The 16,054-nt window shown below is 46.9% G+C and overlaps 1 protein-coding gene across 2 annotated transcripts in view; it reads left to right on the forward strand.

Moving 5' to 3' along the window:
* LOC140197770 (neuronal acetylcholine receptor subunit beta-2-like) overlaps positions 1-16,054 on the forward strand; it is a 58,378-nt gene that overhangs the window by 13,903 nt on the left and 28,421 nt on the right. For both annotated transcript variants that reach the window (XM_072258208.1, XM_072258209.1), the window contains exons 2-3: positions 7,700-7,845; positions 15,421-15,465. In XM_072258208.1, coding sequence (XP_072114309.1) covers positions 7,700-7,845; positions 15,421-15,465 — 191 coding nt within the window. The remainder of the gene's footprint in view (positions 1-7,699; positions 7,846-15,420; positions 15,466-16,054) is intronic.

Genomic DNA, 16,054 nt, shown 5'->3' on the forward strand with positions numbered 1-16,054 from the left:
CTATGTTAATATAATTGTGAAATACCCTGCAGTTAATTGTGTTAATAAAATCCATAAATTTTATAAATAATAAATGTATCACAGCCTTTACTTTGAAACCTTTTAGATCTTCAACGTATTTACATTGTCACTGTTTCAAATTACAACTGTATTACAAATTGTAACAATAAATGCAGAATGGAAGTCAGCAGCTCCTTGTTAATAAACCTCGTCACTGTCTTGTCAAAACACTTTACTTTTGCCATTTTGCCTGTTAGTTGTTTTCACTGCCTGACATTGCTTACTTGTGTTGTGAATTGTAGTTTGTGATTGTTTGATGTGAAAAATTCTATATTTTAACTTTTTTGGTAATTAATCAAAAGTATGTGATTTTTGTTAATGAAGCTGACAAGTTAAAGGATAGTGTACCTATTTTGTTCTCTTGCATTCAGGTGTGATTCTACATAATCACAGTATGCCTATTTAAAAAAAACAGTTGCCTCAAACAAGTGCCTCACAGTTTTCAGACCGGGTAAAAACTTCCAACTCAGAGCAATGGTTGGTCTGCACAGCTATAAAAAAAATTGAGGCAGAACGTTGCTGGTGGTCCTGGCATGGATGCTACGTAGCCTCTTTCCTGAGGGGAGTGGGACAAACAGTCTATGAGCAGCGTGGATGGGATCCTTCATGATGTTACAAGCCGTTTCCTGGTACCTTTCTGTATATATTTGTAACGTTCCGTTATATTGGCTCGTGTATGTCTAGGGGAAATCCCGCCCAGCACCTGATTCAACACTCCCCTCAAGGTCAGTCGCCGCCCGAATCAATCACAACATCAATCATCAGCCAGCACACCCAGTAAATTTTAACAAATACACTTTATAGATATTACTAATTCTATGATATTAATATGCATTTGATACAGAGAGGAAAGTAATGGAAAAAAAAGGCGCCACCACTTATCAAAGTCCAAGTTCTTCGCGCGCTACCGTTGGAGCTCAATTCGACGTCAGACGACCACCCGAATTCCGTCGACTCACGGCTCGGGACCACCCTGAGTGATCGACCGGAGCCTCTCCGCACGTCCGCCGTCCTCCCCGTCTCTCCTCCGACTCCCCGCCAAAACTCAGTCCACAGTCATATCATACAGCATGGCATCCGAAAACAAAACCATACATAACCACCCATTGGCTAATAGAACCTTGGTATCTCATTTTAAAGTAAAACAAACTGTTAGCGCAAACTCTCTGCAGCGTTAAAACACAACAAAGCCGCATTCCCCAGATTAACATAACAAAATCGCCATTTTAAATGTAACAAAAGAAAGACCCCGTACACTCTCCCCCCACCTCAAAAAGTCATGCCCTCATGACGTTAACAGAGTTCACCAGTGCTCCTTGTAAAACACAAAACCCACCCAGGTGCATAAAGCAGTGACATAACTTTGCAGGGCAGTAGAGATCACACCCTGCTCTCCCGGCGCTATATAAGTGAGTCTTTCCGGGGAATGCCTACTTCTCTGAGGCCTTTGTACTTCCTCTGCTGACTCTCCCTGTTCAGACACCCCAGTTGACCCCTTGAGCCTATCTGTCGGACCTTCCCCTTCACCGGGATCCCTCTGCCCCTGTGAGCCCTCTGGCGCGGGTTCTGCCTCCACCCTTTCCTCCCCCAATCCCGGCTGTAATACAGGCGGCTCTGCAACACCCTCCCTCGGTTCCCCTGACTCAGTGATGGAAGGGCCAAGAGTCTCTTCTCCCGGCACCGGGGAATCAGCGAACGGAAGCAGGTACCACACGTCCGAATCATCTTCCGATGACGTATTCCTTTTCGAGGTGGGGACCGGCCCCGTCTCCTTCGCAGCGGGCTCTTCCCTCGCCCCGCGCCCTCGCAAAGTCCTCGTAATAGGCGTAAACTCCCATTCGGGCTCTGCGTCCATCTTCACCTCTCGACCCAGAGGCAACAGGTGGTTCCGATGGAGTACCTTGACAGGCCCCTGCCCGCCCTCAGGTCTCACCCGGTAAACTGGGAGATTCGGCATCTGACTCTCCACCACATATGGGGTGGCTGCCCAACGATCCGCCAACTTGTGCTTACCCTGTAGTCCTAAATTCCGGATAAGGACTCGGTCTCCCGGCAATAGCTGGACGAACTTTACCTTCTGATCATACCTCCTTTTATTCCGCTGGTTCTGCTTGGTGGCTGCCGCCTCAGCCAACTCGCACGCCCTTTTCAACTCTCTCCTCATATCGGACACGTACTTCAGACATGGCTTCGAAGGTATTTCCCCCGCTTCAGTCCCAAAACACAGATCAATGGGCAACCTCGCTTCCCGTAGCATCATTGCGAGTACAATTGTAACAATTAACCAAATGGGCAACGTGCTGACTCCACTTACTCTTCTGTCCAATCTCCAAGGTGCTGAGCATGTCCAGAAGGGTCCGGTTAAACCTCTCGGGTTGAGGATCACCCTGCGGGTGATAGGGGGTGGTTCTGGACTTTTCAACCCCAAGCATATCCAGCAATTCATGTATAAGCCTGCTCTCGAAGTCCCGTCCCTGATCACTGTGGATCCGCCGGGGAAGGCCATGATGAACAAAGTACTTCTCCCATAACACCTTCGCCACTCTAGTCGCTTTCTGATCCTTAGTAGGAAAAGCCTGCGCATATCTAGTGTAGTGATCCGTGAGGACCAAGACATTCACGGTATTGCTGGTGTCTGGTTCGATAGACAGGAAATCCATACACACCAGGTCCATGGGTCCCGCACTCTGCAAGTGGGATAACGGAGCCGCCTGAGCAGGCAAGGTCTTCCTCCTGACGCAACGGCTACAGGTCTTACAGTATTCTTCCACCTCCCCCCTTATCCGGGGCCAGTAAAACCGGTCCTTGACTAATCCATAGGTCTTCTCTACCCCTAAGTGCCCGGAATCATCATGTAGAGCCTGGAGCACAGCCTTTCGATACTTCTCAGGCATGACCAGCTGCCAGCGCCGGGGGTGGTCCGGAGGCGACAGGACGTGGTTCTTCAGCTTCAACCGGGGCCACTCAGCAGTAGAGGAACGGAGGCATGTTTCGCCTTCTCCACCTGCCCCATATCACCCTGGCTAACCGCGTACCAGATAGTGCCAATGCTTGGGTCATCACGCTGAGCCGCCTCTACTTCCTGGGGACTCAACTCCGGCAGTTGCCTGTTCCTCAGAGCAGTCACATTACAGTAAACAGTGGGTAGCGCGTCATCGTCAGCCCCCAGTTGATCTACTGCCCGATCCGTTCCCATCTGTGCTCCTACTTCCCCGTCGCTCCCAATTTGACACATGACCTTTACTCCCTGGGCAGGGACACTCTTCCACTCCTCGGCCGTGCCCGACATAGCTGACCGACGTCTTACAGAACTGGCATTTATCCAGGGAAAGTTTTAATCCTTCCTCCTTCAGCCGACTCAGCACCTTCAGCAGCCGCTCCTCATGTTCCTCCAATGTAGATCCAAACACTATCAGGTCGTCCAGGTACACCAATACCTCCAGCAGGTTCATGTCCCCCACTGTCCGCTCCATGAGTCGCTGGAAGGTGGCTGGGGCCCCCGAGATACCTTGGGGCATTCGTTCGAACTGGAAAAACTCCAGGGGACAGATAAAGGCGGTCTTCTCCTTATCAGTCTCGCTCATCGGAATCTGGTAATACCCACTCCGCAAATCCAATACACTGAACCACTGTGCACCACTCAGACAGGCCAAAGCATCTTCCACCCTCGGGACCGTATATTGGTCGGGAACAGTGCGGCGGTTCAGGGTCCTGTAGTCCACGCACATGCGTACCTTCCCATTTTTCTTCCTTGCCACCACTGTGGGGGACGCATAGGGGCTTCGGGACTCCGCAATAATCCCTGCGTCTTTCAACTGCCGTAAGTGCTGCCGCACATCTTCCACCTCTGCTGGGGCCAACCGCCGCGACCTCTCCCTAAACGGGGTGTCATTTGTTACCCGAATAGTGTGCCGAGTGCTCTTGGAACATCCTACATCAAACTCGCCCTGAGAAAAGACACCCCCTAACTTCAGCATCTTCTCCACCAGCCTGCTCTTATACTCCGGCGGTACAGGTGAGTTTTCAAAATTAAAGGCCTCCTCGGTCAGCCGCCCCCCGTTTCCCAATAGTTCTCCTCCAGTGGGCTTCACGGGGGCGCTGGACATCACCGTCACCGGGAACAAGTGCGCGAGGGGCATCCCGCGCTTAAAGCTGAGCTCCCTCTCCGTTATGTTCCTTACCATCACCCCCATCCGCCGTGCCTGTACAGCTGAGGGCCTCTGCAATTCAGGTCTCACCAGCGCCCCAGCCGGGAACCGGGACTCCCTTTCCAGGTCGTCGGGGGCGTCTACTAGCAGGGCCTCTCCCGGCGGTAATCCGGGGAATCTGGGGGTCCCCATCACTAATGCCGCCTCCCCTGGCCGTATCACCTTAGGCCTCGCCTGAGTGCACCACACCGTCCCTCGTTTGCACTCAGGATCCAGCCCCTGGGGGTCACCCACTCCTTCGTACACCGCTCGGAACACGGGGTGGACCGAGAGGGTCTCCAGAAAGTTCTCCCCCACTTCTTCTTACAGGCTCCCAAGAGCCGTCGCACCAGAGGGGAGTTAGTCCCCTCTAGCAGGGCAGCACCACCGGTTTCCACCGGGTCTGGACAGACCAACACCAGCGTCTCAAAGGCTTCCGATACTCCCACATCTCCCTCTGAAAATTCCAATCTCACTGACAAGTATCCATCGTACGGGTAATCACCATCACTTATGCCCCAAATCTCCAATGTGTTAAACGGAGTTACTGCCAAATGCTTCAGATATTTGTTGTAGAACGACCGGTACAGTAAGGTAACCTGCGACCCGGTGTTAAGGATGGCTTTCGCAAAGATTCCCTCTATCCGTAGGGACACGCTGGAACAGGGTCCCACCAGTCCATCAGGAATTTGGGCTTGTTCTTTACGAGGTTCCATAGCGGTTTTCTGGGAACGTGTTCCTCTCGAGACTCCAGTCCGTTCCCTCACTGAGCCTCTCCTAAGTTTCCCGACACCTCTCCCTTCTTGGTGGCCCGGGGGCCCTCCCCCCTCGGCGCATCTCGTCTCTCACAATCCTTCCGCAAGTGGCCAGCTTCCCCACAGCGATAGCACGCCCCCGGCCACTCACATTCCCGGCGGAAATGCCCCTCTCTCCCACAGTTATAGCACCCACTACTCGCCGCCTCTCTCCTCCCGATACGGGCCCCCGGGGACCCCTTGGATTTCTCTGGTCTCACCCCGGCTACCACCTCCTGAACCGCTGAAGACCGTCCCTGAGGGTCCGAGCCCCCTGGTCGGCCCAAAGCACACTCCTCGGCCCGTACCTCTCGGATCAGCTGTCCGAATGATGGAGGGGAGCTCCGCTTAAATGACTGCCGTACACTCCAAGCCACCCTGTCATCCTCCCGGGAACCGCTACATATCTGGCTCATCCTTAACTCCGCCACATAGTCCTCCCTCACTACCCCTCGTCGCAGCAACCCCGTAAGCTTTCCTTCCAGCCTGAAAGCATAGTCTGAGAGCTTTTCCCCTCTTCTCTGCCCCATCCGTTGAAACTCTGCCAAATGCCGCCAGGGATCCCCTGACAGTCCAAACACTTCCTCCAAAGCGTCCAAACACTCCGATAGGGAAGCCAAGGGGCGTGCCGCTCTCAGATCGCGGACCACCCGGGCCGCCCCGCCCCTTAAGCTTTCCACCAATCGCTGTCTCTTTTCCTCATCCGAAACTGGCCACATCTCTAACAATTGGGATGTATCTTCAACCCAGGTATCATAGTCAACCTCCCCTTCCGGGGTGGGCTTGGCTCCCAAGAAAATTCGCAGCTTCGGGCGGGGCCCCTCAACCCTTCTCGCCAGGGAGGTAATGGCAGCCGTTAACTCGGCAGTCTCCTCAAGCCCATGGGGGCGGGGCCTGGCCAAACCTTCCCACTCCACACCTCTACCTCTTGCTACGGGCCTCATCTAGCTCCTCCTCCTCCTCCAGCACCTCCTCACTTGCGTCCTCGGGGAGGGTATGGAGACCCCACGGCCCCGCCTCCCCTGGACGTGGACTGTCGCTGGTAATTCTAAAGTCATGACGTCGGCACTCGTCGGCACCAACATCCAGCTAGCCTCCAGTTCTTTCCCACCCCTTCTAGCTACAAGTTCTACCTGCCCGATACCTTTAATCAAACTCAACCCTCGCACCAGTACCTCTGCCGAAATGCGATAATCGACCCCGCTTACCACACATGCATGATTCACCAGTACCTCCTCCAATTCACACCAACTTACAATCTTATCTCGATCCATCTTCACACCACTTACCGCAACAAGTACAACTTTCCCGAAAAAGTCCAAATCCCGGACGAGCCCCCACTTGTATCGTTCCGTTATATTGGCTCATGTATGTCTAGGGGAAATCCCGCCCAGCACCTGATTCAACACTCCCCTCAGGGTCAGTCGCCACCCGAATCAATCACAAACATCAATCATCAGCCAGCACACCCAGTAAATATTAACAATACACTTTATAAATATTACTAATTCTATGACACTAATATACATTTGATACAGAGAGGAAAGTAATGGAAAAAAAAAGGCGCCAACACTTATCAAAGTCCAAGTTCTTCGCGCGCCATATCATACAGCATGGCATCCGAAAACAAAATGATACATAACCACCCATTGGCTAATAGAAACTGGTTATCTCATTTAAAGTAAAACAAACTGTTAGCGCAAACTCTCTGCAGCATTAAAACACAACAAAGCCGCATTCCCCAGATTAACATAACAAAGTCGCCATTTTAAATAACAAAAGAAAGACCCGGTACATATTGATGGCAGTAGGCTGGTGCCAGTGATGCGTTGGGGCAGTTTTGATTACCCTTTGTAGAGCCTTCCTGTCCACACAATGCTACTTCCATACCATACAGTGATGCAGCTTGCTAGGATGCTCTCTGCAGCACACCTGTAGAAGGACATGACGATAAGTGTGCACAGACCTGCTCTCTTCAGCCTCCTCAGAAAGTAGAGATGTTGGTGAGCTTTCCTGGTTGTGTAGAATGTGTTCTGGGACCATGTGATGTGAGATGTGCACTCCCAGGAGTTTGAAACTGCTTACAGTTTCCACTGCTGTGCTGCCAATAAAAAGAGGAGTGTGAGTGGTGTGAGTTCTCTTGAAATCGATAACCATCTCCTTTGTCTTTTTGACATTGAGGAAGAGGTTATTTGCATTGCAGCAGGCCTCAGGCTCTTCCAACTCCTCACTGTAGGCCGTTTCATTGTTGTTGGTGATAAGCATCACCACGGAGTGTCAGTGGTGAACTTGACAATGTGTTTACTTGGGTGACTAGCTGTGCAATCGTGTGCGAGTGGAGTGTACAGCAGTGGGCTCAGGCCACAGCCTGGGGAGCACCCGTGTTGGGGATGATGGGGAGGAAGGAGTGGCTGTGCATCCTGACTATCTGAGGTCTGTTAGGAAGTTCAACATCCAGTTCCACCATGGTGTATTTAGACCGAGGAGTAGGAGTTTGTACACCAAGGATGAGCTAGGAAAGAAAAACCCAGAAACTAAAATTAGAAGAGTTTTCTAATTTCTTAACACTAAAAGACTGCACCATAATTACACCATAAATCAAAATAGAAATAGAACCAGTTAAAAGATAGTGTGCCTATTTTGTTTTGTTGCTTTCAGGTGCTCTACCTCCTAATACAGAGGAACGCTTAGCTAGTTATCTCCTACATGCTGATCGCTATAATCGGCTCATCAGACCTGCAAAGAACAGTACTGATATAGTAACTATTGCAATAAAGGTGTCCCTCTCACAGTTAATAAGTGTGGTGAGTACGCTACTTTATTTGAAAATATCCATTTGATATTGAACTTTGCGAAGAGGTCTGTTGTCTGAATGTTGCCATCTGGTTCTGGCTCACATACATGTCACCTCTTCCCTAATGCTTCCCATTAAACACTTGGATTCCAGCACTTGGTAGTCTTTGTTTTCTCACTTACTGTATCACCCTCCAGCAGCTGTCTCCACCTTCACCCTCCCCACACCCCTCCTGGCTCCATCTTTTCTTCTCTGCCTCCTTTCCTCCCTCCTCCCCTCCCCCGCCACCTAACTCAATCTGCCTGTCATCCTTCCACACTCCAATCCATCAATCAATGTGTTCAATCACTTCTGGCTTCACTCTCACTCTTATTGTACTAACCATTTCCCATTTTCATTCTCGGTTCACTTACAGGGTTAGGACCCAAACTATTGATCATTTGCTGTCAATACAAGATGCTGCTCAGCCTGCTGAGTTCCTCCAGCAGCTGGGTTGTTAGTCAGAGAAATGCAGCAGCTGTACAGAACAAATACAGGCCGAACAGTCCATGCCAGCCAGAGTTCCCACTCAACTAGATATAATTTTCTATGTTTGCCCAATACCCCGCTGAGCCCTGTCCCTCCATGAACCTATCCGGATTCTTAAGTGAAGCTGTTATACCTGCCTCAAGGATGTCTAGCAGTTCATTCCACAAACTCACCACCCTCTGCTTGAAAAAGTTTCCCTTCAGGTCCCTTTTAAGTCTTCCTGCTGTGGTCCTAAATCTATGCCCTATAGTTTTGGTCTCCCCTACCCATTAATGAAGGGGTCAATAACTCTACTGGGTGTTTTTTATAGACCACCCAATAGTATCAGAGACATCGAGGAGCAGATAGGGAGACAGATTCTGGAAAGGTGTGAAAATAACAGGGTTGTCATGGTAGGAGATTTTAACTTCCCAAATATCGATTGGCATGTCCCTAGAGCGAGAGGTTTAGATGGGGTGGAGTTTGTTAGGTGTGTTCAAGTAGGTTTCTTGACACAATATATAGATAAGCCTACAAGAGGAGAGGCTGTACTTGATCTGGTATTGAGAAATGAACCTGGTCAGGTGTCAGATCTCTTAGTGGGAGAGCATTTTGGAGACAGTGATCACAATTCTATCTCCTTTACCATAGCATTGGAGAGGGATAGGAACAGAAAGGTTAGGAAAGCAATTAATTGGAGTAAGGGAAAATATGAGGCTATCAGGCAGGAACTTGGAATTGGTGGCAAATGTTCAGGGGATATTTGCGTGGAGTTCTGCATAGGTACATTCCAATGATACAGGGAAAGGATGGTAGGGTACAGGATCCGTGGTGTACAAAGGCTGTTGTAAATCTAGTCAAGAAGAAAAGAAGAGCTTACAAAAGGTTCAAAACACTTGGGAATGATAGAGATCTAGAAGATTATAAACTTAGCAGGAAGGAGCTTAAGAAAGAATTTAGGAGAGCCAGAATGGGCCATGAGAAGGCCTTGGCAGACAGGATTAAGGAAAACCCCAAGACATTCTACAAGTATGTGAAGAGCAAGAGGATACGACGTGAGAGAATCAGACCAATGAAGTGTGACAGTAGAAAAGTATGTATGCAGCCGGAGGAGATAGCAGAGGTACTTAATGAGTACTTTGCTTCAGTATTCACCACAGAAAAGGATCTTGGCGATTGTAGGAATGACTTACAGTGGACTGAAAAGCTTGAGCATGTAGATATTAAGGAAGAGGATGTGCTGGAGCTTTTGGAAAGCATTAAGTTGGATAAGTCACTGGGACCGGATGAGATGTATCCCAGGCTACTGTGAGAGGCGAGGGAGGAGATTGCTGAGCCTCTGGCGATGATCTTTGCATCATCAATAGGGACGGGAGAGGTTGTAGAGGATTGGAGGGTTGTGGATGTTGTTCCATTATTCAGGAAAGCGAGTAGGATAGCCCAGGAAATTATAGACCAGTGAGTTGATACGTTGATGGAGAAGATCCTGAGAGGCAGGATATATGAACATTTGGAGAGGCATAATATGATTAGGAGTAGTCAGCATGGCTTTGTGAAAGACAGGTTGTGCCTTTCGAACCTGATTAAATTTTTTGAGGATTTGACTAAACACACTGATGAAGGTAAAGCAGTAGATATAGTGTATATGGATTTCAGCAAGGCATTTGATAAGGTACCCCATGCAAGTCATATTGAGAAAGTAAGGAGGCATGGGACCCAAGGGGACATTGCTTTATGGATCCAGAACTGGCTTGCCCACAGAAGGCAAAGAGTGGTTGTAGATAGGTCATATTCTGTGTGGAGGTCGGTGACCACTGGTGTGCCTCAGGGATCTGTTCTGGGACCCCTACTCTTCATGATTTTTATCAATGACCTGGTTGAGGAAGTGGATGGATGAGTTAGTAAATTTGCTGATGACACAAAGTTTGGAGGTGTTGCAGATAGTGTGGAGGGCTGTCAGAGGTTACAGCAGGACACTGATTGGATGCAAAACTGGGCTGAGAAGTGGCAGATGGTGTTCAACACAGATAAGTGTGAGGTGGTTCATTTTGGTTGGTCAAATATGATGGCAGAATATAGTATTAATGGTAAGTCTCTTGGCAGTGTGGAGGATCAGAGGGAACTTGGGGTCCGATTCCATAGGACACTCAAAGCTGCTGCGCATGTTGATTCTGTGGTTAAGAAAGCATACGGTGCATTGGCCTTCATCAATCGTGGGATTGAGTTTAAGAGCCAGGAGATAATATTGCAGTTATATAGGACCCTTGTCAGACCCCAGTTGGAGTACTGTGCTCAGTTCTGGTCACGTCACTATAGGAAGGATGTGGAAGCCATAGGGTGCAGAGGAGATTTTTAAGGATTTTGCATGGATTGGGAAGCATGCCTTATGAGAATAGGTTGAGTGAACTCAGCCTTTTTTCCTTTGAGAGGTGACCTGATAGAAGTGTACAAGATAATGAAAGGCATTGATCATGTGGATAGTCAGAGGCTTTTTCCCAGGGCTGAAATGGCTAGCTCGAGTGGGCACAGTTTTAAGGTACTTGGAAGTAGGTACAGAGGAGAAGTCGGGTAAGTTTTTTTTACGCACAGAGTGGTGAGTGTGTGGAATGGGCTGCTGTGACGGTGGTGGAGGCAGTTATGATAGGGTCTTTTAAGAGACTCCTGGACAGTTATATGGAGCTTAGAAAATTAGAGGGCTATGGGTAATTCTAGGTAATTTCTAAGGTAAGGACACGTTCAGCACAGCTTTGTGGGCCGAAGGCCCTGTATTGTGTTGTAGGTTTTCTATGTTTCTACCCTGGGAAAGATTATAGGAATTGGGACAATATGCTGCAGTAATAAGGCAATGATATTATAAATCACCCTGACCCGTGAAGGCCAGCGAGCTAAATGCCATTCTCTACACTCTGTCTACCTGTGATGCCGTTTTCAGCAAATATGCACTTGTACACCTATCTTTCACTATATTCCATAGTTCTTTACTATCCATTAGTACTACACTTGTTTAACTTTCCAAAGTGCATTACCTCACACTTGTCCGTATGGAAATTCATTTGACACTCTTCAGCCCACTTCTCGAACTGATCAAGATCTCTTTGTATTCTACAACGGCCTTCACTGTCAACAACACCTCCTAATTTTGTGTCAAATTTCAAAGATCAAAGTAAATTTATCATGGAAGTACATATATTCCACCACATACTCTCCTGAGATTCATTTTCTTGAGGGCATTCACAGTAAATACAAAGAAACACAACAGAATAGATGAAAAACTGCATACAAGACAGGCAAACATCCAATGTACAAAAAACAACAAGCTGTGCAAGTACAAACAGAAAACAAGGAAATGATAATAATAACTGAGTAGTAGATATTGAGAATGGGTTATAGAGCCCTTGAAAGTGAGTCCATAGTTTGTGGGATCACTTCGGTGTTGGAGTGATTGAAGCTGAGTGAAGTTCTCCCCTCTGGTTCAAGAGCCCGATGATTGAGGGGTATTGTTGTTTCTATATCTCCTTCCTGATGGCAGCAGCCCAAAAGGAGCATGGCCTGAATGGTGGAGATCCTTGATATGGATGCTGCTTTCCTGCGACAGTTCCCCTTGTAGCACCATAAGACCATAAGACATAGGAGCAGAATTAGGCCATTCAGCCCATCGAGTCTGTTCTGCCATTTCATCATGGCTGATCCTGGATCCCACTCAACCCCATACAGCTGCCTTCTCACCATATCCTTTGATGCCCTGATCAATCAGGAAATGATCAACTTCTGCCTTAAATATATACACAGATTTGGTCTCCACTGCAGTCTGTGGCAGTGCAGTCCACAGATTTACTACTCCCTGGCTATAAAAATTCCTCCTTACCTCTGTTCTAAAGGGTCATCGCTCATTTCTAAGGCTGTGCTCTCTGGTTCTGGGTACCCCACCACAGGAAACATCCTCTCCACATCCACCCTATCTAGTCTTTTCAACTATCGGTAGGTTTCAATGAGACACCCCCCCCCCCGCCACATTCTTCTAAATTACAGTGAGTACAGGCCCAAAGCTGCCAAACACTTCTCATATGTTAACACCTTCATTCCCAGTATCATCCTCGTGAACATCCTCTGGACTCTTTCCAATGACAACACATCCTTTCTGAGATATGGGGCCCAAAACCGTTGGCAATACTCTTAAGTGCGGCCTGAGTCTTATAAAGGCTCACCATGATCTCCTTGCTTTTATATTCTATTCCCCTTGAAATAAATGCCAACACTGCATTTGCCTTCTTTACCACAAACTCAACCTGTAAATCAACCTTTTGGGAGTCTTGCACGAGGACTCCTAAGTCCCTCTGCACCTCTGATGTTTGAACCTTCTCCTCATTTAGATAATAGTCCGCACTATTGTTCCTTTTACCAAAATGCATTTTCATACATTTCCCAACACTGTATTTCATCTACCAGTTGTTTTGCCTGTTCTTCCATTTTGTCTAATTCCTGATGCAATTGCATTGCTTCCTCAGCACTACCTACCCCTCCACCTATCTTTGTATCATCCGCAAACTTTGTGACAAATCCATCAATTCCATTATTGAAGGCATTGAGAAACAATGTGAAAATCGGCGGTCCCAATACTGACCCCTGAGGAACACCACTAGTCACTGGCATCCAACCAGAAAAGGCCCCTTTTATTCCCACTCATTGCCTCCTGCCTGTCAGCCATTCCTCTATCCATGCCAGTATCTTTCCTGTAACGTGATAGTATTTTATCTTGTTTAGCATCCTCATGTGTGGCACCGTATCAAACACTTTCTGAAAATCCAAGAAAACGACATCCACTGCCTCTCCTTTGTCCACCCTGCTTGTTACTTCCTCAAAGAACTCTTAACAGATTTGTCAGGCGAGATTTCCCTTGAGAAAAACCATGCTGACTTTGACTTATTTTACCATTAGTCTCTAAGTCTTTTGAAACCTCGTCCTTAATAATCGACTCCCAACACTTATCTAATCACCGAGGTTAGGCTAACTGGCCTATAATTTCCTTTCATTTGCCTTCCTCCCTCCTTAAAGAGTGGAGTGACATTTGCAATCTTACAGTCCTCTGGGACCATGTCAGAATCAAGAGATTCTTAAAAGATCATGACCAATGGATCCATTATCTCTTCAACAACCTCAGGTGACTTATCCACCTTTGAGTTTGCCTAGCGCTCTTTCCTTTGTAATTCCAATGTCATTCACTCCTGCTCCCTGCCACTCACAGACCCCGGCACACTGCTAGTGTCTTCTACAGTGAAGATAGATGCAAAGTACCCATTAAGTTCATCTGCCATTTCTTTGTCCCCCTTTACTACCGCAACAGCATCATTTTCCAATAGTCCAATATCAATTCTCAACTCCCTTTTTTTTCTTTATATTATTGAAGGAAACTTTTGGTATCCTGCTTTATATTATTGGCTAGTTTGTTCTCATATTTCATCTTTTCCCTTCTTATAGCATTTTTAGTTGCTTTTTGTTGGAATTTAAAAGCTTCCCAATCATCCAACTTCCCATTAACTTTTGCTACCTTATATGCCCTTTCCTTGGCTTTTATGCAGTCCTTAACTTCCCTTGTCAGCCATGGTTACTTACCCTTGCCATCTGAGAACTACTTCTTCTGCGGGACTTATCTATCCTGCGCCTTGTGAACTATTCCAGAAACTTCTACCATCCCTGCCGGTATCCTCCCTCAATCCACCCGGGCAAGCTCCTCTCTCAAGCCTCTGTAATTCCTTTTATTCCATTGCGATACTGATGAATGTGACTTATGCTTCTCTCTCTCACATTGCAGTATGAATTCAATCATATTATGATCACTGCCTCTTAAGGGTTCCTTTATGTTAAGCTCCCTAATAATTCTGGGTTGTTACACAACACCCAATCTAAGATAGCCTTTCTCCAAGTAGACTCAAGCATAAGCTGCTCTAAAAAGCCATTTTGTATGCATTCAGCAAATTCTCTCTCTTGCGATCCAACACCAGCCATGATTTTCCCAATCCGCTTGCCAATTAAAGTCGCCCATTTCATTTGTGTCATTATTACATGCCATTTCCCAGTTCCCCTTGCTATCTGAAACCAACATCTTGGCTACTATTTGGATGCCTATATATGACATCCATAATTTTTTTTTACCCTTGCAGTTTCTTAACTCTACCCACAAAGACTCAACATTCTCTGACCCTAAGTCACCGCTTTCTAAAATTTAATTCCATCTATTACCAACAGAGCCACACCACCACCTATGCCTTCCTGCCCTGTCCTTTCAATACAAAGTATATCCTTTGATGTTAAGCTCCCAGCCCTGGCCCTCTTGCAGCTACAACTCAGTGATGCCCACATCATCATACCTACCAATCTCTAATTACGCCACGAGTTTGTTCACCTTATTCCGAATGCTACGCGCATTTAAGTACAACATCTCCAGTCCTGCAGTCTTCACCCTTTTGAATTTAGCCTTTGTGGTACAATTTAACTCTTTGCTCTGTCTACATTTGTACCCAATCGTTGGCTTTTCCTTCCTTACATTCTTGTTTTCTCCATCATCTACTTGTAAACCTGCTGGCTCATCCTTAGCTCTAACATCCTGGTTCCCACCCTCCTGCCATATTGGTTTAAACCGCTCCCAACAGTTCTGGTAAACCTGCCCCCAAGAATATTGGTCCTCCTCAGATTCAAATGCAACCAATCCCTTTCATACAGGTCCCACCTGCCCTAGAAGAGGTCCCAAATATCTAGAAACCTGAATCCCTGCCACCTCATTCTATTCTTATCCTCACTGTCCCAAGATTACTACCCTTGAAGTCCTGCTTCTCAGTTTCCTTCCTAACTCATCGTATTCTTTTGACAGGACCTCCTCCATTTTTTTACCTATAGTCAAAGTGATTAGTAGGTTAATTGGTCACTTGGGTATAATTGGATAGCGTGGGCTGATTTTCATGTTCTGTGAATTAAATAAGAATGCAGTGTTTTCACTTTGCCAGTACCATAAAATGTCTTCACTTGTGTTGTTTTGGAGTAAATTTGTTCAGATATAAATATTAAGATTTTTATATTTCTCCAGAATGAGCGGGAACAGATTATGACCACAAATGCTTGGCTCACCCAGGTTTGTACGATTTATTATATTGATGATAAGTTTAAAACACAGGAACGATATTAAACACATTGCATGATGAATGGAGTCTTAATTGTTAAGCTTTTCTTCCTGGAATTGTGCAATGAAATGACTGGACAAAATCAAGCAGTTCAGTTCTGAAGGTGACAGTTTATATACATGCACCCTGAAAGTTACATTGAAATTAACTCTATCTCTGTGCTAGGATATGAAAAGCAAATAACAGGTATGGTTTCCTACATTATATCAAGAGTGTCCAAGAGCCCATAATGGATATCACATCAGCGATACTAAAGTGAATTACTGATGCATGGAAACTTACTCAGTTTTTAAATCAGAACACAGAAGCTTTGAAGGATCAGGGTTAATATTCAGGTTGAATGTGATACCCAGCCTCTTTCTTTCAGTAATAGCTTAAACCCTTTCCTGCTGCTCCATCTATGCTGCTGTTAAATCTTGAGTTTCCTGTGAGTTCTTTGTCACCATGCTCAAGTTTGTGTATTTGGCTGCCCCTGCCAAATCCCCACTTCCATACCACCAAGTTAAATCTCTTCCAAGGTCCTACTCTACACTATTCATG

The sequence above is a fragment of the Mobula birostris genome, chromosome 5 (assembly GCF_030028105.1).
Source record: "Mobula birostris isolate sMobBir1 chromosome 5, sMobBir1.hap1, whole genome shotgun sequence".
In the NCBI taxonomy this organism is placed as follows: domain Eukaryota; kingdom Metazoa; phylum Chordata; class Chondrichthyes; order Myliobatiformes; family Myliobatidae; genus Mobula; species Mobula birostris.